The following is a 23,293-nucleotide window of genomic DNA, read 5'->3' on the forward strand; positions in this document are numbered from 1 at the left end:
CGTTGTCAGACGGTGAGTAGCAATTCAATTGGGAACCGTCGAGAAAAATGGACGGTGAATTATGAGCATCATTTCTTTCGATTTAAAAAACCGATTGTTCGATAAATACTGCAATATATGAAGCTTCTAAAATCTTGAAAAAATGGCCAGTGGGAGGGGATTGGCGAACATGATTTTTTGACATACTAACCGTGGGAATGTGATCCCTGGATAAATCCTCCAGGCCCTTCTCACCGTTTTAGGAGGATATGATGAATTACGGAACGACTGCCAATATAAAGCGAGGTGCGAGAATAGTTCTGGATTCAGTACTTCTGGGGCTATGCACTGACATCCCAAACATCCAAAACTGAGACGCCCGGAGGTCAGCCTGACCTCCTGGCTGGGACAGGGCTAGGGTGGTGGGAGATCTAGTCCCTTCACCAATTCGTCCCCTTACCGATAAGTAGCGAACTCGCATACCTTCGACAGTGCAACGCACACTCTGATGGTCAGTAGTGTGCATCGCAGGCGCGACATTCTCCGAGCTCGTCAATTGAAGTCGAGAGCACACATCATGGCGTCGCCCTCAGCGAAGACCCGCGGAGGGCGGAATCGGAGATTGTCTTGTCCCAGCAATGAGATCAGATCTTCGCACCTTGTGAGAATGTGAGCCATCATCTCACAGCGTAGATCAACCGAGGGCAGCATCGAAGAGCAACGCACCAAGCCGCACATTGGATACGATTCATGGGCTTGTATCGACAGCCAACATCACTCCTTTGCGTACTGTACATGGATCAAGACGAGACGCTAAGCTTCCTTCACGAAACCCTTCAGCTCAGAGATACGTTCAGCCGCGCCCGGGGCGCCGCTGAAGAGTTCTTCAAGACCCCGCTGGGTAAGGAACTTGTGATCCTCCCAATGAAATCCTGGGACAACGACTTCAGTGATGAGGCATCCGGTTCGGTCGCTGAAACTATACAGTGAGTGCTGTCGAAAGCGACACGAAAGTGGAGACGCTACCGATCTTCCGCCGTCTGCGCTGCTTGGACGTCCTCTGGTGGAATACGTGACATCTTCCAGACGCCAGTGCCAACGAGCAGCTGACGCACTTCTCCTTTGGATGCGTCCGTTCCCATGACGGCTTTCTCGATCCTGGGCGGCGATGTAGGATGGATAAGGGTATATTCGGCACGGCCTTGATGGAGAACGTGATAGGTCTGGGTGGAGGTTCGAGATGCGCGCATCAAGCTTCAAGGGTCGAGGAGAGATGTGACTTACGAAGGATTTGTTCATGTGAAAATAGCCATTGGCGTCGTCATGGGTGAGGAGGTAGTAAATCGCAGTCGCGAGCGAACGAGAAGGGTTGCCCGCTATGGATTGAGCGTATGAGCGCCGATACGAAACAGGGAGATCGAGCCACGTACCGACAAATGGCGTAGGCACGTCGTGCGGCTGCCTATCCGTCTCGACGAAGTACCCTATGTTTATGCCAAAGCGGTATAGCGAACGTCATCCGGGATTTCACGACAGGAACCCGCGGTGCGTAGAGAAGGCGGCATGATCAACCAGTGCAAGGAGCTTTACGGACACATCACGCACCTCCTTCTGGATGTTTGATGAGCTTGAGCTCTTCGACGAGCTGTGAGTTGGGTGTCGGATACGAGTACGGAGCCATATGGGTCGAAGTTGGATGAAGGCAAGTGGGCACAGATAGCAATCTCGGTCAATGTACCGATAGCCTGGACGATGTAGACGCTGAGGGTGACAGCGTGGACTCGAGCAAGATGGCGCGGGACAGTGTGTGGGTGAAACCAATGTCAGGAATCATCTTGAGTTCGAGGTGGACGAGGCTATATCAGCGTTCATCAAGAGCTTCGCGCGGCATCGAGCGGGACGAAGCCAGGGACACGGTCTTCGCCACGATGTTACGATCTGTGAGATGATCTGTGCCTCGGACGTCTTCGATGATAAACACGCACTCCTCTGCCAACCTCCATCTCCACCCCCGTCCCCTAAGGCTGCTCTATCTTGGTCCAGCTGTTCCTCGCTATCTCCTGGCCGACCGCGCCGCCATATTCGTCACCCTTTCTGGTCCCGAACCCGATAGTGGCGCGCAGCAACCCCCGTAGTCGAACATTGCTATGTCGTCGGGGGAGACAAATGCAGAGTTGATTCAGATGGCGCGGGAGGCTTGGGCGGTGGATTGGGTGACGGGTGAGCTGCAGGAACATATTATCCTACCCCGAGGACACGGGTACTGACCATGTTGCTTGCCAGCTGTCTGCATGTCATGCTTGCTCTACGATTGGCTGATTACTCTCGACCAAGAGGTACGCTGAAACGTTTTATCGCGAGGCTGTCTAAGGTTGATACATATGTCGTGTTGCAGATCAACCGAATGTGGCCGTGAGCGACACAAGTAGCGAGCCTGCTTCCCAACACCGCCATTGACGCCTCGATCATCCCCGCAGGGCCCCTTTCTCGATACCAAAAGTATTGTTCTTTCTTAATCGATATGTTGTCGTGTGCATGCTCGTGTAAGTCTGGTGTTCATGCGCTCGTTGCGGCATCTCATCTTCCGATTCCTAGGTTCAATGCTATAGGTAATCCACCGCGCCCACTTGTCCCCTGATCGATTCTGACGACCGAGACTAGCGTCATCTCTCACCCATCTCTCTATATCAGTGAGCACTGAGCATCACATGTTGCGCCCGTATGCTAAGCTCTCCCGACAGTTGTTCGTTATTCGCATACCTGCTTCGCCATAGCGACATCCATTCATGCGTATCAAATCAGTTGCAAAGGGTACTTGCCATGGCTTGTCGTCACGATCACCGTGACCAACGCTGTAGTCGAAGGTCAGCTTCCGGACATCGATCCCGCTGATCCATCGCTCACGAGATCGTCAGGAATCCTCATCACGCGGGTGTGGGCGTTGTGTACGTATCCTCTTTCACTCCACCTCGCATTTATCCAGTCTGAACGCGACGTCACAGTCCGCAGTAATAAGGTAGAACGATTGCTATCGGAGTCGTATAGCGTTCAGCTGAGTTCGTACCAGCCGGTCTTATGGTTTGCGCTGTTCTTCTATGTTGGTGCGTGCTATGCTAGTCCGTTCGAGTTCACTCTACTCACGCGCGCCTTGGGTTCAGGCGGTATCATAACACTCGTCGGGCTCACAATCGACGATTACGTCGGAACTGGACCTGTCAAAGGTGAGTGATATACCCCTACTACTTCCATGTATCCTCCTGGATACATTCGTGGCATCCGACGCTGATCGTGCGCGTCTCTTTCCCTTCAGCCGTGAACGACTTCAACATCCTACCTGGATGTTATGCAGCGGGCGTGCCTCCTATCATCGCCGGATACTGGTAAGTACCAACCAATGAATCCCCAAAGATGATATCAATCTCACCGTCTTCGTAGGATAGCCCCTGTTATCATCGAAAGTGCGACGTCCTGTACCGATTCCACGCAGAGACATAGCTAACGCATCACTCGCATCTACAGGCATAATGTTCGTGTTGATCGTTTCTCGCGTCATTATCTGGTGGCACAATCGAGAGCCTGTGCCTCCCACCCTGATTCTCATTGTTGGTCCCTTAGTATCAGTCGACTTATCCCTAAACTGACATCGCTCGCAACAGGCTCGCGATTCCGCAATCTATTACACTGCGTAGGTGTCTCCTATTGTCGCACTGGGTTATTGCTTAACTTTCGCCTATTTGCGTCCAGTATATTCGGTAAGCGACCGTTCCCTCCGGTATCGAGATCCGACCTTCACGCTGTTTCCCTCCCCAGTTCTACTCATGACAAATTTGTTCGTTTTCGAGTTCGCGTCACCATTCCTATCTTCGATGATGGTAACGTGAGTGGTCTTCCTGGCGCTCCACGGTGCTATGTTACTGACGTACACGCGATGTTGCAGCCCATCCAACACAGTTGGTTCCATCGCCGTGAGCGCCTAGTTTTCGTGGTCTCCTTCGAGCGAATTCTCATTCATCCACCAGGGATCGCGCATGTTGCTCAACCTCAGAGGAATAAACGACCCCGCTCTTACCGAATTTGAGCCGGGGACGACCGAGATCGAGTTCGCGCCCAACCCGGCCGCTCCTACCGCTACGATACGTGGACGGCGACGCGGCCCTCTCAGCTTCGCTGCCATACTGAGCGGCCTCTCCAGCGTCGGGACGGTATCCACTAGCACGAGACTAGGGACGACCACTCGTGGTCGTGAACCCTCGACCACTATGACGGGAAGGGGAACGGAGACGATTCAGTTGGGCAAGCTAAGGGAGCCACGATCTTCCGAGGCAATGTCAGAGGATCGCGCGATACCTCCCGGCGAGTTGGAGTCGGGTTTATAGCCCCTGTTGCATCGTTCACGCGCTGCTATGTGACATATTTATGTGCTATTATTGTACGAACGTCTGATGGGCTGTAGGTTAGCAGACCCATGTGTTGCTGTTGTCTTCAAGGGCACTCCCATCGTTGTCTGAAGAGATGAAATGTCGCCGCCACGAGACCTTGAGACTATACGTAATATCTTGCCCCACAGACCTCTCAGTTGCAAGTTGCAAAGGTTCGTTTCCCAATATCCTCGCAAGAAGAGCCGATCCTAGGGCAATTAATTCATCGCGACTACCTGGTAAGCGAACTCCGTCCGACGTTATCGAACGTTGCGCCTGAAGTCTCTCACCACCATGTTATTTTAGGAAGGCCCATATGCTTCTCTCCCGCGTGACGAGAAGCTATAATTTTCAAGACGAGCATTGCGGAGCGCCTGTTATCTCTTGACCTTTGCCGACGATGCAGCCTGCGCAATCGCGTCCCGATGTAGACGAGAAACAAGCCCTTGACGTCCCCGAGGCTTACGAGGCCGAATCAAACGAGTTCGTGGACGAAGCCTTGCAGTTGGTCGGGCGAGAGAGACATGCGCTGTTTAGCGATGAATACAATCTGCAGCTCAGACGCAAGCTAGTGAGCAATGAGATATGCGTCGAAATCATGGACTGACGGGGTTTAACTAGGATCTATGGATCCCACCTTTGTGTGGACTGGTCTACTTCACCCAGTTCTTGTGAGATGAGTCCCTTGCTTGTAATATATTTCTAATTTGCGTTCTGCGTCGTGTATCAGAGATAAAACGTCTATCAACTATGCGAGGTGAGAAGCTTGATCGTCCAAACAATACCAGCTGACGAATGTGATTATTATAGCATTATGGGATTTCCGATTGTTGGACAAGTACGACCATTCATGCCGATGTAGCGACTTTCTAACCACACTAGCATTATAACCTCGTATCCCTTGCGTTCTACCTTGGTAAGTACATCTGGAATTCTGTGGGAACGTACGCAAACCAGGGCTTTCTAGGATTTCTCATCTCCGAGTTCCCCACCGTGTACCTAGCACAGAGGATTGGCCGGATGTCCAAGTATCTTGGTACGTCTCGGACCCGTCCTAGCGTCACAGGATCTCTGAACGAGTTCCAAGGCGTCAATGTCATTGTCTGGGGTGTAATCCTCATGCTTCATGCAACTGCGTCATCATTCTCTGGCTTCTTCGCCTTGCGGTTTTTTCTCGGTGCCGTATCACAAGTTCCGAGATATTCGTACCATTCTGACACTATAAGATCAGGAATGTGTGAAAGCTGCGTCGCGCCCATACTCAATCTACTCATTTGCATGTTCTACAAGAAGAATGAGCAGGTATGGACTGGTGCTGTATATCATACCCACCTTTTGACGATGCTCTCTCCCGCAGGCGCAGAGAATATCCTGGTTCTACTGCGGCGTTAGTTGCTCATTTGTTTGCGTGCGACTTCTGCGTTACATGCGTTCTACTCTCAGATCGGACTGGCCCAGATCGTCGGAGGCTTCGTCGCATACGTATGAGTATCATCTGGCGTTGACTACACATCGCTCATAACTCATTTATCGTTCCAGGGGATATCATTTTATCAAGGACCGCTGAGGCCAACGTACAAACTTCTATATGTGATCTTCGGCGGCCTCGCGATCCTGGTCGGGATCTGCGTACTGCTGCTCTTGCCAGACTCTCCTGTGCACGCGTCGCATCTGTCCAAGGAGGAGAAGATTGCGGTGCTGGAGCGCATACGTGACGAGCAAATAGGTACGGAGAATCGCAAGCTCAAGCGCGATCAGGTGCGCCGAGCTGTCTCCGGCAGTGATTGTTATGCGTACCTGACAAAGCATAGATTCTTGAAGCGTTTTCGGACGTGCGTACCTGGCTGGTGGTCTTCATGACCATGATGACCAGCATTCCTCAAGGCGGTCTCGGAAGCTGTGGGTGATTCCTTGCTTTCGCAAGTCTGCTCATCATCTCCGTCCATGTTCAGTTAGCAACATCATCATACGTAACTTCGGATACACTGCGAAGGAGACCCTCATCCTCGCCACTCCGCAAGGAGTAACTGCTATTCTTTCTGTTCTGCTTTGCGCGTGGTACGGGGATCGCAAGGTAGCTCCCTTCTCATAGCTCTCCTGATACTGCCTCGATGATTTTATGATGAAGGGTAACCGGATGATACCCATTGTGTTCGGATTGCTACCGACCATCCTTGGCACGGGTAAGTATGACCGTCAACGAATGTCTTTCACGACTGACGGGTGGAACAGCGCTGATGATCGGTTTCAACAAATCTGGGGATAAAGGAGTGCTGCTCTTCGGTACGATGTTGCGATCTTCATCTGGCTTGTTTGGTTCTCACTTAAGCAGCGATCTATATCACAAACTCGTTCAGCAGCAGTTTATCGATGATATACGCGTACAACTCGTCAAACACGGCTGGGCATTCAAAGAAGGCCCGTCCGGATCATACCATGTCGCTTGAATCGTATGCTGACCGTGGTCATGCAGACCACGATCAACGCACTGACGTTGACGTTCTTCTCGATCGGCAACATCGTCGGAACGGAAATCTTCCAGCCCATGGATGCTCCAGACTATATACCCGGCAAAGCAGCCATAATGATCTTCTGACTCTTCAGATGATCCTCGCCTTGGCGCTACGATCCATCAACATCAGACTAAACGCCAAGAAGCGCAGGGTTCTTGTAGACGAAGCACGAAGGCGGGGCTGGACGGACGAGGACATCAAACGAGAACGTGACAAATCTGCATTCCTCGATCTGACGGACAAACAGTGCGTCGAACAGTCGGTGTCCTAATGAGGTGCTCATGGCAACGTACCAATGGGACAGAAACCTGTTCTTCACGTACACCGCATAGTAGTGTCATCGCCATTGCGGAGAGCAAAGAAGTGATCGCACTCGTCATCAGCTGTCCGATGTCTTCGCCGGCTCTCATGAGTTTAACATCGTTCAATTGCATGCTTGATTTTGCTGTCGCAAGCCATGATCGGAAGTAGAAACGCCTGCGTTGATGATGGCATCAGCGAAAATGCGAGACGCTTACATAGGCGCCCATCGTCAGTGGTGGCGGTGAAGCGGCGTTCACGCTTCCGCTTGCCCGCCTCCGGTCAACGAGGGGCAACCGCCATCATTTTCTCCATCTGCATCGCGGGCAAGCAGGCAACCTGGGAATCTCTTGGAAGATGATCTCCAGGATACATAAGTCCGCGATCATGCACGGCACACAGTTTCGCGTGTCCTGGTGGCTCTTCCCTCACCTTCTTCTCGGTTTCCGAAATCCTTTTCGTCCCGGAACGCTCAAGCGACCGGTCGACACACTTCTTTCGACGCACAGGCTCGCGTCTTGGTCTTTTGGGAATTCTCTTCATTCTCTCTCCGCGGTTTAGTCTCGTTCTGACGTTTGCGGCCTCATTCGTTTTCACGATCTTTCTCTTGGACAGCAGCGCGCCATGCCCCACCGATCCCCACTCGCTATTTTCTTACTTTTGACCTGGATTACCACGTCTCAAGCCGCCGTGAACGACTGGACGAAACCCTGCTTCTCCGGAAGTTGTTCATACGACGTTGCCCCGTCCAGCCGTTCCGCCGCAGCCTCGCTGCAGATCTGGTCGACCAACAACAGCTCTATCTCGGATATAACAGAAGCGGCCGGATGGATAGTGCTCGGGTGCAACAACTCTACCACTCAAGATATCCGTCTTGTCTGCAACAGCGATGACGCTGATGCCTCCGGTTGCAACCATGTATATCAAAGCGGCGCGGAGGACACTATTGTCCGTCTACCAGCGAGCGTAAGTGTCAGGTATTACGCTTTTTACTGGGCTCATTTATGACACCTTCATTCTCAGTGCGGCATCCCATTCGCACGTGTGACTGCCGCGAAACCCGCTGAGGATCAGTCCCTTCCAGACTGGGCGGCATCCAAGCGGAAGGCGGGTAGCGGCACCGCGCCTGTCGTTCACTCTCTCACCTTGGATACCAACTGGGCGTCCGTGGACGCCAGCAAGTTAGTTCCTAGATCTAAAAGTCGGTTGTCGATAATTGACCGGGAGCCTAGGTTCGGTACTGTCTACTTCGGCATGAAGGGCACGTCCGCGCCTTCGCCTTCGTCCAACCTTGATAACATCCCGAAGCCTGTCGCACGTCGCTCCCGCGTCCGTTCTATGCGGTAGAGTGGTTTATTATTCTGAAATCTCTCCTGTTGTTAAGGGCCTCCATGCCATCCTGTAGTGGTATCAACGATCTCGAGCGTCGCGGTATATTGGACAGCATCAAGGACGGGTTCCAGAACGCTGTGTCGGGTAAGTATAACCTCCGATCTCCAGCATCGCCCGCTGAAAAGGTCCTACATTAGATGTCTCTGATTTCTCCAAGTCCTTGAACAAGACTTTCGATCCCATCGATCTTAAAAAGGACTTCAACCTCGTCAACATCAAGACACCTTGCGACTTCGGCGATCTCGCGTTCAAAGTAAGCTTTCATGCCTTGCCTTGTGGTGGTGAGTTGAGCTGACGTCACCCTCAGGTTGATGTGGACGCGGACATCCACGCTCAGGCCAACTTTGGCTTCGTCGTCTCCGGATCCATCATCCCACCGAAGCTCACCGAGTTCGCTATCACCACGGGGATTGACGCGGATGTCGACACGGCCTTGGTGATTACAGCCAGCGCTTCTGTACGTTACGCTTGTCCCGCGCAGCCTCAGCGTTACTGATTAAACAACCGTGAATCAAGAACTCTGATCTGAGCACTGGTGATATCTCTCTCTTCACCCTGGGTCTTCCTGGACTCGATATACCAGGGTACGTCTTCTCTATTCCTGCTACTTCGAACATCTTCGAGCTGATTGCACTCTAGCATCTTCGCAATCGGGCCGCAATTCATCCTGAAAGCGAGCGCGACTGCAAAACTCGAAATCGATGCCGACGTCACTGTACAGATCGCCTACCACGTCAAGGGCGCCACTGCTACCTTCCCTCCGGATGATTCCCGCCCACCTGCTGGAGAGCCTCAACCGGATGATTCTCGTGAGTAGTCTCTACCCTCTACATTGTGTGTACCAACGTTGACCAACGTACGCTTGGTAGCTTTGAAGCTCTCAGTCAGCCCCGGTGTCCAGACCAAGGCAACGATCTCCGCTCATCTGACTCCCACCCTTGAGCTCGGCATTTCCGCTTTTGGTTCCAACGCTGGTGTCTTCGTCGATCTCGATGCATCCGCCAACCTCGTGCTTGAATTAGACGCCAACGCGAAGACCGGCATCAATCCTCGCGCGGAGCCCCGTGGATTCTTTGGGGACATCGCCAACGATATCAAGGATGGCTTCGACGACGTCACGAGCTTTGTCGGTGCTCACAACCCCTTCGGCGATCATTCCAGCACCTCCGCACCGCCAGCGCCCACCGATATCAGCGGAGACCTGGGCGAGGATAACTCCGAGGACACCAGTTCCTCCGCCGAGGCTTCGGTCACCTCCACGGAGGCACCATCTTCCACTTCGAAGGCGTCCACTACTGCGGACTCTGCATCCTCCACGAAAGTCGCCACGAAGACATCCGCATCGGCTTCAGCCTCAGCCTCGTCCTCCGAAGTTGCAACATCAAGTGCCTCTACTGCCGCCGCGTCAAGCACCGCCGGCGTTCAAGGCTGCATCTGTAAGATGCACTCGTTCTGCTGACCAGTGTATCGCACTGACAGGATAATGCGCTCACAGCTGCCAACGTGGCGCTACTTGGCCAAGTCGGAACGGACGCGAAGTTCTTCGATTTGTTTGACAAAAATACGAAGGCTACCATATTCCGCAAGACATTCCAACTCTTCAAGGTATGCGTAGGGGCAGACAATTCTCGGACTGTCACTGATCCCGGTTCTCAGAAATGCCTTGGGAGTGCGCCGAACCCCAAGGGTGCCCGCGATCTGCACGATTGGCCGGTGCTCGAGCAGTCCTTCAGTCGTCGTTCTCGCGATGTGTTGACCGTCGGCCGACGGGATGACGATGGCCTTACATGCCCTGCTGCCCCAGCTGCATCGCCCGTTTCGGCTGTTGACGAGACTGTTCCGGCTGCCTCGTGAGTGATGTGCTTCCGACTGACTTCCGCATCGTGACTTACGCGCGTTCGTTCAGGATCGAATCCGTTTAGGTACGGAAAAGTATCATATCGTGAACGCGGTGCCAGTTCTCGCGTTTTCAATGATGGACGTGTTTTCCCCAATATCATTACGCTTTCGTCGCGCACGCAACGAGTGGTCTCATACCCGGTACTATTATAGGATGTTACAAGGGCGCGCTACACTAATACAATTGTTTTGAGTATACCCTAAGCATTCGACGTGTCTCACGGCTTCATTCGGCTTCTTCGTCCACGACAAAAATCGATTCCACATCCGGCCATGGCACTACGCATTCAATCTTAAGTCAGCGAAAAGCTCAGGTTTGCACATTGACATTCCGTACCGTTCCCGCCTGCAGCCCACACCTTCTCCCTTTCGCACCAATAAGCAAGCTGCTCTCCTGCTCTGGCAGGTGCCCAGACGCGCTCTCCAGTGTCAGCATCGGTTTGTGCGCTGAACCAGCGGGGGTTGTGAGGCGGAAGTTGACCTTCCTCTCGTAACTTGCGCGTCTTGCGCTGCTTCTCCTCCTGCATGCTCTTAAGGTCGTTTGCGCGAGTGTACCTTCCTTCTTCGAAGGCGCGTTGATCGGGGCGCAACCGGCAGTCTGTAGGGCATAGGTAGGGAAGTAGTGTGTCGCGAGGGCAGTCGTTCAGAGTGATAGCGAATGGCTATGGTATGTATGAGCTTCAGTTTCGCGGCATGGGATAGTACTCACGGTTAAATTGAACGGCGCCTTGGGTTTCTCCGAGTTCCTCCACAAGAGGATATACTCCGTGGAGTGGGAAGGTGAAGCAGGACCGCCAACCGAAACGTCCGGGTTCAGCGAACCACGACCATTGCCGACTTGACGGGCAACTAGCTGGCTATTCCATCTGCCAGCGATTTCGTAGGTGACGCGTCCTGCGGCATCCATGACGTGGCCAGAGATTTCGAAGGCATCTTTACCACGCCAGCCTCGCGGCTTGAAGGTGAGCACACACCGATCTTTCGTACGTTGGTTGGTAATCTAGGAAAAACAGACGATGATGATCACGGCACGGTGTAGGATCGGGAAAGTGTACTTACGACCATTTCTCCGTAGTGATCTATCGTCGGGTTGGCAAGGATGAACCCCGATACGTTCGTTGTGACCTTCTTCCACGTGTAGTGCTCAGCTACTCGACCTTTAGCGAAGGGGCTCGTGGACTTCGGATACCCTGGACCCCACTCCTCCGGGAGGAGGAGCTCGGCGTGCGCTACACCAGTGGGACGGATCTCGAACGACTTGCCCATGAACTTGTTCTGAGCATCAACCTACCCCAATACACTGAGCATCAATATATGTCAACCTCATGTCTAGCCTTCTTACCTCTCCGTAATAGTGCCATCGTGGCGATTCGGCCCAGCAAGTAGTAATTGGGGGATGGTGGCTAACCTGCTCGGACACGTAGCGATACTCTTTATCGAGTCGAACATATTCGAAGGTCTCGCCCTGCGACACGCACCAGTTCATTAGCTGTACAAGACTATCGTGAACAAAGACTCACAAGCATAGGGTTAAACGGTTTCGCGATACGACCAATGGTCGACGAGTAGTTGGACATCGCGAAAGCCGCCACAAATGCTATCCGACGGTGAGGGTCGCGCTCGTTGACAGCAGCGTCGAGGCATTCAGAAAATTCCATGTCTTCAGCCTGTGATGATACGTCAGCATATTACCGCCTCAGGCTGTGGGACATCTACCATGCGCTGAAGCATGCTGGTCGGCTCGTTGAAGTAAACCGGGAAACTGATTTTCGTCAAATCCTTGCCGATACTTCCCTTTAGCACAGACCAAAGACTAGTCGACGGTCGATTATCGGCGTCAAGCATGAGTCGTGAGCGCAAGTGCTCGTAAGCCTTGTACTGATCCTTATTGATGATGGCCATCTCTGGAGTCGGTTTGGCTGCCGAGATCAGGGATTTGTTGACGACGAGGTTAGGGAGAGTGTTCGACTCGATCGCGTCGAAGAACTCGTCTTCCTCATCCGTATCCCCTTCGTCCTCGTAGGCCGGTGATCCTGGCATAGCGGGAGAGAACTGGCGTGCCATGGCTAACCCGGCGGAGGGTAGTGGACCGAGCGATAGACCGGAGCTGGACGCGGGGAGACCGTCCTGAGCCTTCGGGGTGGGCAGATCCGCTGTCTCCACGAGCTGCGCCTCCGACGAGACACCCTCCCCAGTTTCGGATATGGGCAAGCCCTCTGGCATGCGGCGTGCCTTGAGCGTGCTGACAGGTCTGTCGATGATGACGGAGTCATGTATCCGGCTCGACCGTCGCCGACTTCGAGTCTTGAGCTCCCGTTCGAGTTCCTCGCCTTCCTTTACAACCATTCGGAGGCTCTCTTCCCATGCCTGTTGGCGCCGTCGCTCCGCCTCCACGGCCCGTCTCCACCAGTCATCCCGATCCCTGGCCATCTGGATGTAATTCGACAGCATTTCCTGCACGGTGCCCATTGAGTCCCGGAGGGCTTTCTGAAGCTCCGCCGCATTGGTCGGTGCGCCAGGAGGGATGGGCATGCCCGCGAGAAGCTGAGCGGTGGCTTCCAACTGTGCTACCGCCGCGTTGCCGTGAAGGTCAAACTGAGGAGTGTGGGGTGGCACGGCCTTGGCGGCCTTCTCGCCTCCGTCAGAGAAGTTGGCTTCCGCATCTTGATCAGAATCGTCCTCTCGACCGCTGATGGGCTCAGGTTCGGCCGTGACGTGATGCAAATCGGGCTCCGCGTCGCTCTCGTTCACGCTGGTCGGTTCAAGGTCCGTGTCTACCCCAAGGCTAGATGATATTGAGGAAGTGATGCGGTTCCTCTTCTTGGACGACACGGCCGTGGCAGGTGCTAGTATAGTCATGGAGGCGTTACGGCTGGGGAACGTCGACATGGTTCGGGCACGGCTGATGAGGTTGGTCGATGACCGACCCTTCCCGCTGGTCTCGCTTTGTTCGCTATCCATGCTGCGTCGGCTGGGTGGGCGAGTAGGGTCCGACTGGCCTTGACCTTGCAAATCGCGATCCCGACTTCGATACCATTCGATGCTTCTTGCGATCGCCTGTGTCCAGCGTGCGGCCTCTACCGGATGGTTGGCTACGAAGACATCAGCCAAGGTCTGGTTCCGAGGGATGTGAACGAGGCATGCTTACCCTTGATGAACCACTTCTGGACGCTGGCACCTGCCCGAGGCGGGCTCGAGTGCACCTCGAAGCGCATCTTGTCGTCCGAGCGCAGCACAGCCGTCTTCATCGCGATTGATCCTCGAGACGCAACAGCTTCGTCTTCTTGATGCCTGTAATCTGGAGTAGGGTAACGATATGTTAGGGCCATTGTCAATGGAGGCAATGTGGGACCGTCACGCACAGGACAGAACGCCACCACGAAGGACGAACCAGCGCGTGCTGTAACCCTTCGCGACATTCGTGTATTTATTAAGGTAGCCCTTGAGGGTGGGTGGCTCCGCAGCGGAGTCTTGAGTTTCCAATAGCGCCGTATCGCGATTCGTGACTGGATTCTACGATCAGCGAGGGTATACGAGAGTTTATGCATCAAAGCTTACATTGCCTCAGGAATGCTCTTACTCTCTCATCCTTACCCGCCGCTTCCACAACTCCGCGACCACGGCGATCCCGAACGAAGACGTCGGCACCGGCACGAATAGCTAGTTCAATCAGTCGCAGGTCTTTACGAGCAGCTGCAGCGTGAAGCAAAGACAATCCGGTGGTATCGTCAAGATGCGAAAGATCGAGTAGTTTAGTGCGTGGTGAGGAGAGGATGGAGAGGAGGGCATTTGGCGGCGATGGTGGGCCAGGATCGTGGGCAGATGGTGCGGCAGGTGGTAGGGGAGACATTGCATAGGTTCTTAACAGCGAGCGATAAGAGGCAGTGAGGAATGCTCGGGAGTCTGTATAATCGTCCGTTGAGTACCGAGCGGTGTGGCTTGCGCGCGGGACACACCATGGATAGCACGCACGACGTCTCTCCCCCGAGCAACGTCCACAGCAGTCTTTCCCTTTTCATCTCTGAGCGTATCGTCGATCTCTTCTTGTTCGAGAAGTAACCGTACGACGTCGGCGCGTCCTAGCGAAGCGGCGAGGTGGAGAGCGGTCGTTCTCGATCCGGGTGGATGAACAGCATTCGGCGAAATGGCCTTATGCGACAGGACGAGGTTGACAGTGTCATCTAAAGGAGCAACGCTCGTATTTGCGTGTATGACAGCGGCTGAGAGGGATGACACGCACAAGTGCCACATCGGATCGCAAGATGAAGGGCTGCCGGCGCGAGGCTGGAGTCGCCGAGGGTAGAGGTTGACGCTCTTCTCGACTGGTCCTTGCCGATATCAGCTAAGAATGGGTGGATCTGTGCAGGATCACCTGGACGAAACTCGTTACACGGACACAGGGAACTCAGGCGAAGTGGCGGACATACCACTGCGTAACGCAGCCAGCAACTTTACTTGATACAACGGTTCTGCGGGACCTAATCGACGGAAAGTATGATGTCAAAGCCGCTCATCATGAAGAAAGTTGGCTCACCGGAAACATCGCTGCGTACACTGGCATTGCTGGCTTGGGTAGCCATGGACGAAACACCGGCTCAGGCCGTTACGGACAATAGTTCCGCAAACCAATGGCAAACGTTATGATTTGTCGATATAGGTCGGTGGATACTGAGCTGAAGTTGTATGTACGTTGCGTAGGTGTTGTTGAGTCGTTGCGGGAATGGTGGTCAAGACTGAGCGTGTACTTAGTGAGATTGTGAATGAGATCACTGTCGCGCGTCGCGGAGACAGGCGGAGCCGGGAGACGATTGTCCGCCCTGATTTTTACTTATTCCTTCACCGCAATGCCAAACATGCCCTCATTCCATTACTACCATCGCATCCAAATGTTACCGATCGTTATGAATGCTCTGAATTGCTGCGTGCTCTCGGTTTCCCTGTGCTCATCTGACAATCTGCTCGCCGTTAGCAATAGGCCTGCTGATGTTCCTTTCCCTGGATGCAAGGTATGCTCGCAGGAACCGCAGCGACAGATCTATAAACTCAGCTACCCACGAGCTCACCGGATGAAACTTGATGAATCTCTCATGCCCTCACCACCGACGCAATGCACCCTGGATCCCAGTGTAAGCCTCGACTTGCGGATCCGCCTCGATGGCCTCGATGGACATTGCGTTGACGACGTGTCTCATTAAGCAGTTATTTGACAGTTATTTCGCTTTCATGAACTATCCGAAGCTGCATTAAGGTGATCGGGAAAAGAGTGCCTCCCACTGAGCTTCTGTCCTTCTCATGCGAAAAACGACTTGAAGAACGGAAGTCCGTCTTTCCGACCGAATACGACTGGCGTCGGGCACCCCCTTGTGTGCTTGCTCTGAACCTTGCGCAATGTTATCTCTTCTGGATCCACAATCGCGTGCTCTGGTATCTTTCGCTGTATAACATCTCGTATGCACTGGGTGGCAGCAGGTGATACCGCCTTCTGTCGACAGCCTAGCCATGATCGGTCTGAGCCAGATTGGAGGCCCAACCAGTGCAGTCCCTACTGATATCGACGAGAAGCGATCCTCTAGCAACATCGATAAGGACATCGAAGATCTCGCTACCGCTGCCGCTCAAGATGAACTGGAATACCCTACCGATGAAGAACGTCAGACACTCCGTAGAGTTTCCGACGCGATTCCGTGGAACGCCTACTGTACGTTCATTACACATTCCCCTGCACACACATCTGAGCACTTGTCGTTTATCTGTCAGTGATTGCCATAATTGAGCTGGCAGAGCGTTTCTCCTACTACGGATCCACGGTCGTCTTCACCAACTTCATCCAGCAACCTCTTCCACTGTCATCTCGCACCGGAGCAGGCGGTCTGAATGGCCAAGCTGGGGCGCTAGGCCTCGGTCAGCGCACAGCGTTCGCCCTGACGACTTTCAACGCGTTTTGGGTCTACGTCATCCCGCTGTTCGGCGCGTACATCGCTGATACCTACTGGGGGCGCTACAAGACCGTCTGTGTCGCCGTGGGGATTGGGATGGTTGGACATGTCCTTCTCATCGTCTCAGCGCTTCCACCTGTTATCGCGCACACCCAGGGATCGTTGGCGTGCTTTGTCGTCGCGATAATCATAATGGGCCTAGGAACAGGAGGATTCAAGGCAAACATAAGTCCTCTTGTCGCAGAACAATATCAAAAATCGAAGCAATACATCCGAGCGACAACGACAGGGGAACGCGTCATCGTCGATCCTATGCTTACCACATCTCGTATCTATATGGTACGTTCGGAGTGTGCCTTGCGATTTCGATCTGGTATCGACATTCTGCCTACAGTATTTCTATCTCTTCATCAATATCGGAGCATTGGTTGGGCAGATCGGGATGACCTATTCCGAGAAGTTCATCGGCTTCTGGCTCTCCTTCACTCTCCCCACGATCGTATTCTTCCTGTGCCCGATCGTGCTCTACCTCGGCCGCCATCGTTATCGCCACTCTCCTCCCACCGGATCTATATTGTCCACCGTTCTCCGTCTCTGGCGCTTCGCAGCCCGTGGACGCTGGTCTGCCAACCCAATCAAGCTGTATAGAAACATGACTGCCAGCGACTTCTGGGAATCGGCTAAGCCCAGCCACCAGTCCGCCGAATCCAAACCGCGCTGGATGACGTTCGACGACGCGTGGGTTGACGAGGTCAAGCGCGGGTTCAAGGCCTGCGCCGTATTCTGCTGGTACCCAATATATTGTACGTTCGGTCCGTCACCACATTGACTCCATTCTGACTTACATCTGACAGGGCTCGCATACAACCAACTGCACGGAAATCTGACATCCCAGGCAGCCACGTTAGAAACGCATGGACTGCCGAACGACGTGCTGGCAAACCTCGATCCGCTCGCGCTTATTATATTCATCCCAATCTGTGATCTCTTCATCTACCCGGGACTGCGACGGGTTGGGTTCAACCTGACTCCTCTCAAGAAGATCACTTTGGGCTTCTACACCGGCTGTGCTGGCATGATATGGGCCGCCGTCGTACAGCACTACATATACAAGGTGACGTATCCTGGTTGAACCTCGTAATCCCAGGCTGACGACACGGATGCAGACGAACCCTTGTGGGACACATGCAGCGACCTGCCGCGACGCGCACAACAACAAGCTCGTCTCCCCCCTAATTGTATGGATACAGACTGGATCATACGTTCTCGTCGCCTTTTCCGAGATCTTCGCGTCGATCACCGGGCTCGAGTACGCGTTCACGAAGGCGCCGAAGAATATGCGCTCCCTCGTCATGTCCGTGTTCCTCTTCACCTCCGCCCTCTCATCCGCGCTAGGAGAAGCGTTCGTCAGCCTGTCGCAGGACCCTTTGCTAGTCTGGAACTATGGCGTGGTGGCCGTGATTGCGGGTGTGACCGGTACGCTATTCTGGCTTGCGCATCGAAAACTGGATGCCCAAGAAGATGAGCTTAACAATATGGACGAAGGGCATGTCACTCACTGAAGGACTATCAAAACTAGTTGTAACAAATCTATTCTCTTGTTCGCCTGACTGTGAATACATGAAAGGGGACGTCAACGTGTCTTCAGAAGTTCTCGATGGCCGCGCGATCCGCGTCAAGCCAATCAGGGAAGCTTCCCACGCCATGAGGAGACGAAAAGTTAGAACGTCGGGTCTCTGATTCTTCTTTCCAACCACTGAGTTCTACCCGACATATCACAAATTGTATCTGTTGGCCTCATATGCCGCTGCTGGTCTGCTGGTCTTGTGCGATATCCATGTAACATCCGTAACGTCGTGCGACGATTGTCCAATGCGTACGGCCACGTACCTGGCGCCTGACTCTTCTTCATTGATTATGAAGCACCAATGGATGAGGATCGCAGGGTATTGCGTCGAGTGTCAGATAACATCCCATGGAACGCATTCGGTGGGTGTTTCATCGGTCACCCGCCTACGACGAACATACGATTCCGGGTGGTGACACTCATAACATCTCCTCCTAGCCATTGCCTTCGTCGAACTTGCTGAACGTTTCTCGTCATACGGATCTACCGTCGTCTTCACCAACTTTATCCAGCAACTGCTTCCACAGTCTTCCGAAACAGGCTCGGCTGGACTACATGGCCAAGCGGGAGCACTCGGCTTTGGTCAGCGCACGGCTTTCGCTATGACCACCTTCAACGCGTTCTGTGTTTATGTCGTGCCTTTGCTCGGAGCCTATATCGCGGACACGTATTGGGGTCGCTTTAAGACCGTGTGTGTTGCGGTCGGGATTGGGATCATCAAGCACAGTCTGCTTGTCGTATAGTCTTTACCATCCGTTATCGCGCACCCTCAGGGATCACTGGCGTGCTTTGGCATCGCGGTTGTGATCATAGGTCTCGGCACTGGCTCTTTCAAGGCGAACATCAGTCCTCTCGTCGCGGAGCAGTACAATAATACCCAACAGTACATCCGGGTCCGCCCTAACGGCGAGTGTCATCGTCAATCCGACGTTGACCACCTCCCGCATCTACATGGCGAGATCGATTCAGTTCCAAACTTCACGACCTATTTAACCTTTGAGCACAGTACTTCTACCTCTTTACCAGTATCGGGGCTTTGGTCGGCCAGATCGGGATGACGTACTCCGAGAAATTCTTCGGATTTTGGCTCGCCTTCGCCTTACCGACGATCGTATTCTCCCTGTGTCCAATGGTGCTCCTTGTTGGTCGTCGGTATTACCGACATTCTCCTCCAGCGGGCTCAGTCTTGCCTGTAGCGTTTCGCGTTTGGCAGTTCACGGCGCGGAAGCGCTGGACAAGAAACCCTCTAAAGTCATTACGAGATATGTCCACAGACGATTTCTGGGAGACGGCTAAGCCAGGTCGCCAGCTGGATGGCATGAAGCCGCAATGGATGTCCTTTGACGTCAGTGAGTCGATGAAGTCAAACGGGGGTTCAAAGCCTGCACGGTATTCTGTTGGTTTCCCATCTACCGTACGATAACCTCTTGATTCCTTTCGCCCAAGTATAACTCCTATCATCCGTAGGGCTGGCGTACAACCAGTTACATGGCAATTTGACGTCGCAAGCGGCAACCTTCGACTCGCATGGGCTACCTAACGACGTTTTGGCTAATCTCGCTCCATTAGCTCTGATGATTCTTATTCCCATTTGCGACATCCTCGTCTATCCGGGGCTTCGTCGCTGCGGCATCAACTCAACGCCTCTCAAGAGGGTTACCCTCGGCTTCTTTACCGGTGCCGCTGCGATGGCTTGGGCTGCCGTCGTACAGCATTACATCTACAAGGTATGCATGCTTGCGATCTTCGAGTTTGCGTTGCCTTCTGATCAACGTGCTGCAGTGGAACCCGTGTGGCGACCACGCTGCGACCTGCCACGACGGCCATGGGAAGAAACTCGTCGCCCCATTGACGGGCTGGATTCAGACGGGCTCTTACGTCCTTATCGCCCTGTACGAGATCTTCGCGCTTGATTACGGGGCTTGAATACGCGTTTACGAAAGCGCCGAAGAACATGCATTCACTTGTCATGTCCGTCTTCCTGTTCGCGTCCGCCGTGTCGTCGGCACTGGGTGAGGCCTTCGTCGATCTCTCCCAGGATCCGTTGCTGGTTTGGAACTATGGGTTCATGGCCGTCCTCTCCGCATTTACGGGCGCGTTGTTTTGGCGATCCCACAGGAAGCTGGATGAGTTAGAGGATGAGTTGAACGGCATGGATGAGGGTCATGTGAACTGCTGAGGTAGACGTTAGCTTGTGATTCGCTATAACCTTCACCGTTTTCTGTATTCTTCTGCGTCCATATTCCGACTCCCCCGAAGGAGGGATTTTTTATTTTTACTTTCTGCGCATGGGCCTCGTCACAGTGACAGGACAGTGACCCCAGCCAAAACGTTACATAAGCGTGATAAACAGTGATTGTCCGCTACAATCGGACTGCCGTGCGTTAGGACGCAGCAGCGTGACACTGTAGGTGTGAGCACGCTTACATGATGTAGTGGTATCACTCTGTACGTGTGATGTATCAGTTGGCCAACCCGCCGAGGTCTTTTTCGCTCTTATCGATATCAGTTGCATAATCACAGTGTCTACTGCGCTTTACTTTCTCTGCGTAATGATACTTTCCGTGTCTGGACGGAAATTTGAGCGCTTGTTCGACAAGATAAGATAAACCATGGCTACTCAAGACTTGTCCACGGATGTCCGCGGATAAGCCCTCTACTGACCGTGGCGAGTAACTTGTGTTACAAAAACATCCCATGGTCATAAATGATGTGTGAGTGCTCATGTATGTGTCCTCAGGCTTCCTGATGTGTCCTCGCAACTACTCATACCACACCTATCTTGTAGATGCGCACTGATATAGATACATATACTCGAGCAAACTGCAAGGGAGGCGGAATGCGGCGCTTGGCGCCACCTTACTCACGTGGCTTTCAGAGTATCCATTACCCCTAGACTTGGGTTCCGTTCATCCCGGCTGCAGGCTGGCTTGTGTGGTCGCAACGTGAGTAAGTGGCGTCAAGCGCCGCATTCCGACTCCCCTTGCAGTTTGCTCGAGTAACTCCAAATCAGTGTGCATACAATACAGGTGTGGTACGATAAATGCAAGGACACAGCAGGAAGCCATGACATATACATGGGCACTCATGAATTGACCATATCACCGTGGGATGATCCGTCTGAACACAAGTTAAGACAGGGCCAGCGCAAACCCTGGTACATCACACCATCACGTGTTGGCGCCACAATGGTCTCTCGACCAATCACAGCCCTCGGATGAGCGGGATTCCCAGAGAATGGGCAGCTTGATTAGGATATCGCTGCTCACCCAGCACTCTCTCATAATATGTAGGACCGTCATATCATCGAGTCATTGTCTAGCTATGATGTGACGGTAGTAGATATGTTGCAGCTTCTGTGCAGCGCACCAAATACAACAATTCTTGGCATTTCCTCGACAAATGCGACACGTGATGTACCAGGGTTTGCGCTGGCCCTGTCTTACTTGCCACGGTGGGTAGAGGGTTTACATCCGCGGACATATCGGCCGTTGCCATGGTTTATCTTATCTTATCGAACAAGCGCTCAAATTTCCGTCCAGACACGGAAAGTGTCATTACGCAGAGAAAGCAAAGCGCAGTAGACACTACGATTATGTAAATGATACCGATAAGGCCGAAACAGACTTCGGCGACTCGGCCAACTGATACATCACACGTACAGAGTGATACCAGTACATCATGTAAGCGTTCTCACACCTACAGTGTCACGCTGCTGCGTCCCATCTAGCGCTCGTCCGTCCGATATTCGCGGATTATCACGCTTTATCACGCTTTTGTAACGCTTTGGCTGGGGTCACATGTCTGTCACTGTGACGAGGCCCATGCGCAAAAACCAACTCCCTCCTTCGGGGGAGTCGGAATGATGAACTCGTCCCAACAGGCGGCTCTCGCAATCCTTGCGTCGTACTTCATCGTCATCCTCACCCTATTTTCCTTGATATTTGCGACTATACCATGGAGGAATAACGGGAACACCTGGAGGAGATGCATATTTATGCTTTTGACGACTGCATCGCTTGCTCACACATGGTACTGTACGGCGTCTGGACACGCGTCGGTTGATTCGCATATACCTGATTTCTCACCATAGATATGTTCGCGTTCATGAAAGTACGTATACCTCCAATGTTCCGAGGCTGTGTTGATTGCACCTGCAGTGGAGCTTTGATGACTACGAATCCAGCCATCTTGCCTCAACATCATCTCAGTACTTGGAGCGAATTGCAAACTGGCTCGTGGACACTGCACTCTTTGAGCAAGCTTGGGCTAGAGTGTGTGCCGGTCCGCTCAACTGGTGGTGGAGCGAGCAGATATGCATTTACACCGCTGGAGCGTGGACCGTATTTCTTGTCGTCGAAGGTACGTCTCTTTCTCGTTTAACTGTGGGCATCCTTAGGAGCATGACGATAGGTAGACGCCATGATATCAAACACGTATGGGCGTACATGTTTCTGGGCCAGGTGGTCGCTATATCTGTTGCATCCAATGTGTTCTATCTCGCCCTCCTATACGCGAAGTCTTCCGATGGTCCAGTTACTGCAGGCCAACGCGCAGCTTCTTCCCACTCCCGTGCCACTTCCCGGTCCCAGGGCTCAGGGATCCTCGTACTCTGCACCTCTCTATCTCTTGTCACGGTCGCTCTCACCCCGTACCTCTCTCAATACTGGTTCCTCCCAAACCTCCTCCTCATGCACGTGCTCCTCTTCATACCCCTCCTTGCTCCTGGACCGACCTCGGAGAAAAGAGAGACGGGTTTGAGCATACGCACCCTCTACAGCCTGGTCACAGTGCTCGCCATTTTCCTCCGTGGTCGCACTGTCTACGATGCCCTGTACTCAGCCGCAGCCGTTAGTAAGCAGGCGGACCTGCTACCCGCCCTCTGGAAGACGCTGCATGAACATCCTGCGCAGGCGAGCATCGGCTGGGACGTCGTCTGGACCACGATTTCGTTCATATTCTGGGTCATGTCAGACCCACGCTTCAAGGATACAGGACTCCTCGCGATGTTGGCATCGCCCATCATGGTTGGCCCCGTTGGTTTCCTTGCGCCAGCGACGCTCAGGTGCCTGGAGGAGAGTTCATAGTCACCATGCATTTTGGGCAACCCAGACAAGTGCTCTCGTATATTACCCACAAGACGTATCGCTTACGATTTACGAACGCCGCAGCGTGATCGCACTTCATAATTAGCTGCCGGTAGAAACTCCCTCATGGTAACCTCAAGTG

The 23,293-nt window shown here is 53.3% G+C and overlaps 6 protein-coding genes across 6 annotated transcripts; 4 read left to right on the forward strand and 2 right to left on the reverse strand.

The window, feature by feature from the left end:
• Nucleotides 1–465: 465 nt before the first annotated feature.
• On the reverse strand, nucleotides 466–1,824 carry PUNSTDRAFT_94005 (uncharacterized protein). Its single transcript, XM_007389228.1, has 6 exons — nucleotides 1,585–1,824; nucleotides 1,410–1,463; nucleotides 1,264–1,355; nucleotides 1,006–1,202; nucleotides 706–952; nucleotides 466–637 (listed from the first exon to the last, which is right to left on the reverse strand). The coding sequence occupies exons 1-5, from the start codon at nucleotides 1,658–1,660 to the stop codon at nucleotides 793–795; spliced, it is 579 nt and encodes a 192-aa protein (XP_007389290.1). The 5' UTR covers nucleotides 1,661–1,824; the 3' UTR covers nucleotides 466–637; nucleotides 706–792.
• A 178-nt stretch (nucleotides 1,825–2,002) lies between these two features.
• Nucleotides 2,003–4,439, forward strand: PUNSTDRAFT_147044 (uncharacterized protein). Its single transcript, XM_007389229.1, has 18 exons — nucleotides 2,003–2,199; nucleotides 2,263–2,315; nucleotides 2,375–2,391; nucleotides 2,457–2,522; nucleotides 2,575–2,588; nucleotides 2,641–2,671; nucleotides 2,782–2,843; nucleotides 2,895–2,924; nucleotides 2,982–3,080; nucleotides 3,138–3,200; nucleotides 3,290–3,359; nucleotides 3,415–3,437; nucleotides 3,499–3,581; nucleotides 3,636–3,664; nucleotides 3,724–3,731; nucleotides 3,790–3,856; nucleotides 3,917–3,944; nucleotides 3,999–4,439. Exons 1-18 carry the CDS (start codon nucleotides 2,127–2,129, stop codon nucleotides 4,353–4,355), a joined length of 1,173 nt encoding a protein of 390 aa, XP_007389291.1. The 5' UTR covers nucleotides 2,003–2,126; the 3' UTR covers nucleotides 4,356–4,439.
• Nucleotides 4,440–4,797: 358 nt separating this feature from the next.
• On the forward strand, nucleotides 4,798–7,242 carry PUNSTDRAFT_139515 (MFS general substrate transporter; the record flags this gene model as incomplete). Its single annotated transcript, XM_007389230.1, has 18 exons — nucleotides 4,798–4,968; nucleotides 5,019–5,068; nucleotides 5,128–5,154; nucleotides 5,208–5,235; nucleotides 5,280–5,313; nucleotides 5,365–5,433; nucleotides 5,485–5,574; nucleotides 5,629–5,699; nucleotides 5,755–5,784; nucleotides 5,841–5,879; nucleotides 5,937–6,155; nucleotides 6,209–6,296; nucleotides 6,350–6,471; nucleotides 6,526–6,580; nucleotides 6,630–6,835; nucleotides 6,871–6,918; nucleotides 7,002–7,156; nucleotides 7,215–7,242. The coding sequence occupies 18 exons, from the start codon at nucleotides 4,798–4,800 to the stop codon at nucleotides 7,240–7,242; spliced, it is 1,530 nt and encodes a 509-aa protein (XP_007389292.1).
• Nucleotides 7,243–7,505: 263 nt separating this feature from the next.
• PUNSTDRAFT_147045 (uncharacterized protein) lies at nucleotides 7,506–15,081 on the reverse strand (the record flags this gene model as incomplete). The annotated part of the gene is made up of 25 exons (XM_007389231.1): nucleotides 7,506–8,176; nucleotides 8,234–8,391; nucleotides 8,443–8,553; nucleotides 8,616–8,686; nucleotides 8,740–8,855; nucleotides 8,910–9,059; nucleotides 9,119–9,186; nucleotides 9,242–9,411; nucleotides 9,472–10,038; nucleotides 10,098–10,207; nucleotides 10,259–10,452; nucleotides 10,509–10,780; nucleotides 10,839–11,163; nucleotides 11,211–11,501; nucleotides 11,561–11,788; nucleotides 11,844–11,966; nucleotides 12,022–12,168; nucleotides 12,218–13,593; nucleotides 13,650–13,799; nucleotides 13,864–14,007; nucleotides 14,060–14,404; nucleotides 14,458–14,682; nucleotides 14,742–14,873; nucleotides 14,929–14,979; nucleotides 15,036–15,081. 14 exons carry the CDS (start codon nucleotides 15,079–15,081, stop codon nucleotides 10,728–10,730), a joined length of 3,636 nt encoding a protein of 1,211 aa, XP_007389293.1. The 3' UTR covers nucleotides 7,506–8,176; nucleotides 8,234–8,391; nucleotides 8,443–8,553; nucleotides 8,616–8,686; nucleotides 8,740–8,855; nucleotides 8,910–9,059; nucleotides 9,119–9,186; nucleotides 9,242–9,411; nucleotides 9,472–10,038; nucleotides 10,098–10,207; nucleotides 10,259–10,452; nucleotides 10,509–10,727.
• A 919-nt stretch (nucleotides 15,082–16,000) lies between these two features.
• PUNSTDRAFT_78137 (peptide transporter PTR2A) lies at nucleotides 16,001–17,999 on the forward strand (the record flags this gene model as incomplete). The annotated part of the gene is made up of 5 exons (XM_007389232.1): nucleotides 16,001–16,199; nucleotides 16,259–16,776; nucleotides 16,832–17,240; nucleotides 17,292–17,551; nucleotides 17,604–17,999. 5 exons carry the CDS (start codon nucleotides 16,001–16,003, stop codon nucleotides 17,997–17,999), a joined length of 1,782 nt encoding a protein of 593 aa, XP_007389294.1.
• Nucleotides 18,000–21,929: 3,930 nt separating this feature from the next.
• Nucleotides 21,930–23,151, forward strand: PUNSTDRAFT_78135 (uncharacterized protein; the record flags this gene model as incomplete). Its single annotated transcript, XM_007389233.1, has 4 exons — nucleotides 21,930–22,101; nucleotides 22,158–22,177; nucleotides 22,225–22,430; nucleotides 22,482–23,151. 4 exons carry the CDS (start codon nucleotides 21,930–21,932, stop codon nucleotides 23,149–23,151), a joined length of 1,068 nt encoding a protein of 355 aa, XP_007389295.1.
• Between the last annotated feature and the right edge of the window lie 142 nt (nucleotides 23,152–23,293).

This window comes from Punctularia strigosozonata, assembly GCF_000264995.1.
Source record: "Punctularia strigosozonata HHB-11173 SS5 unplaced genomic scaffold PUNSTscaffold_26, whole genome shotgun sequence".
Classification (NCBI taxonomy): domain Eukaryota; kingdom Fungi; phylum Basidiomycota; class Agaricomycetes; order Corticiales; family Punctulariaceae; genus Punctularia; species Punctularia strigosozonata.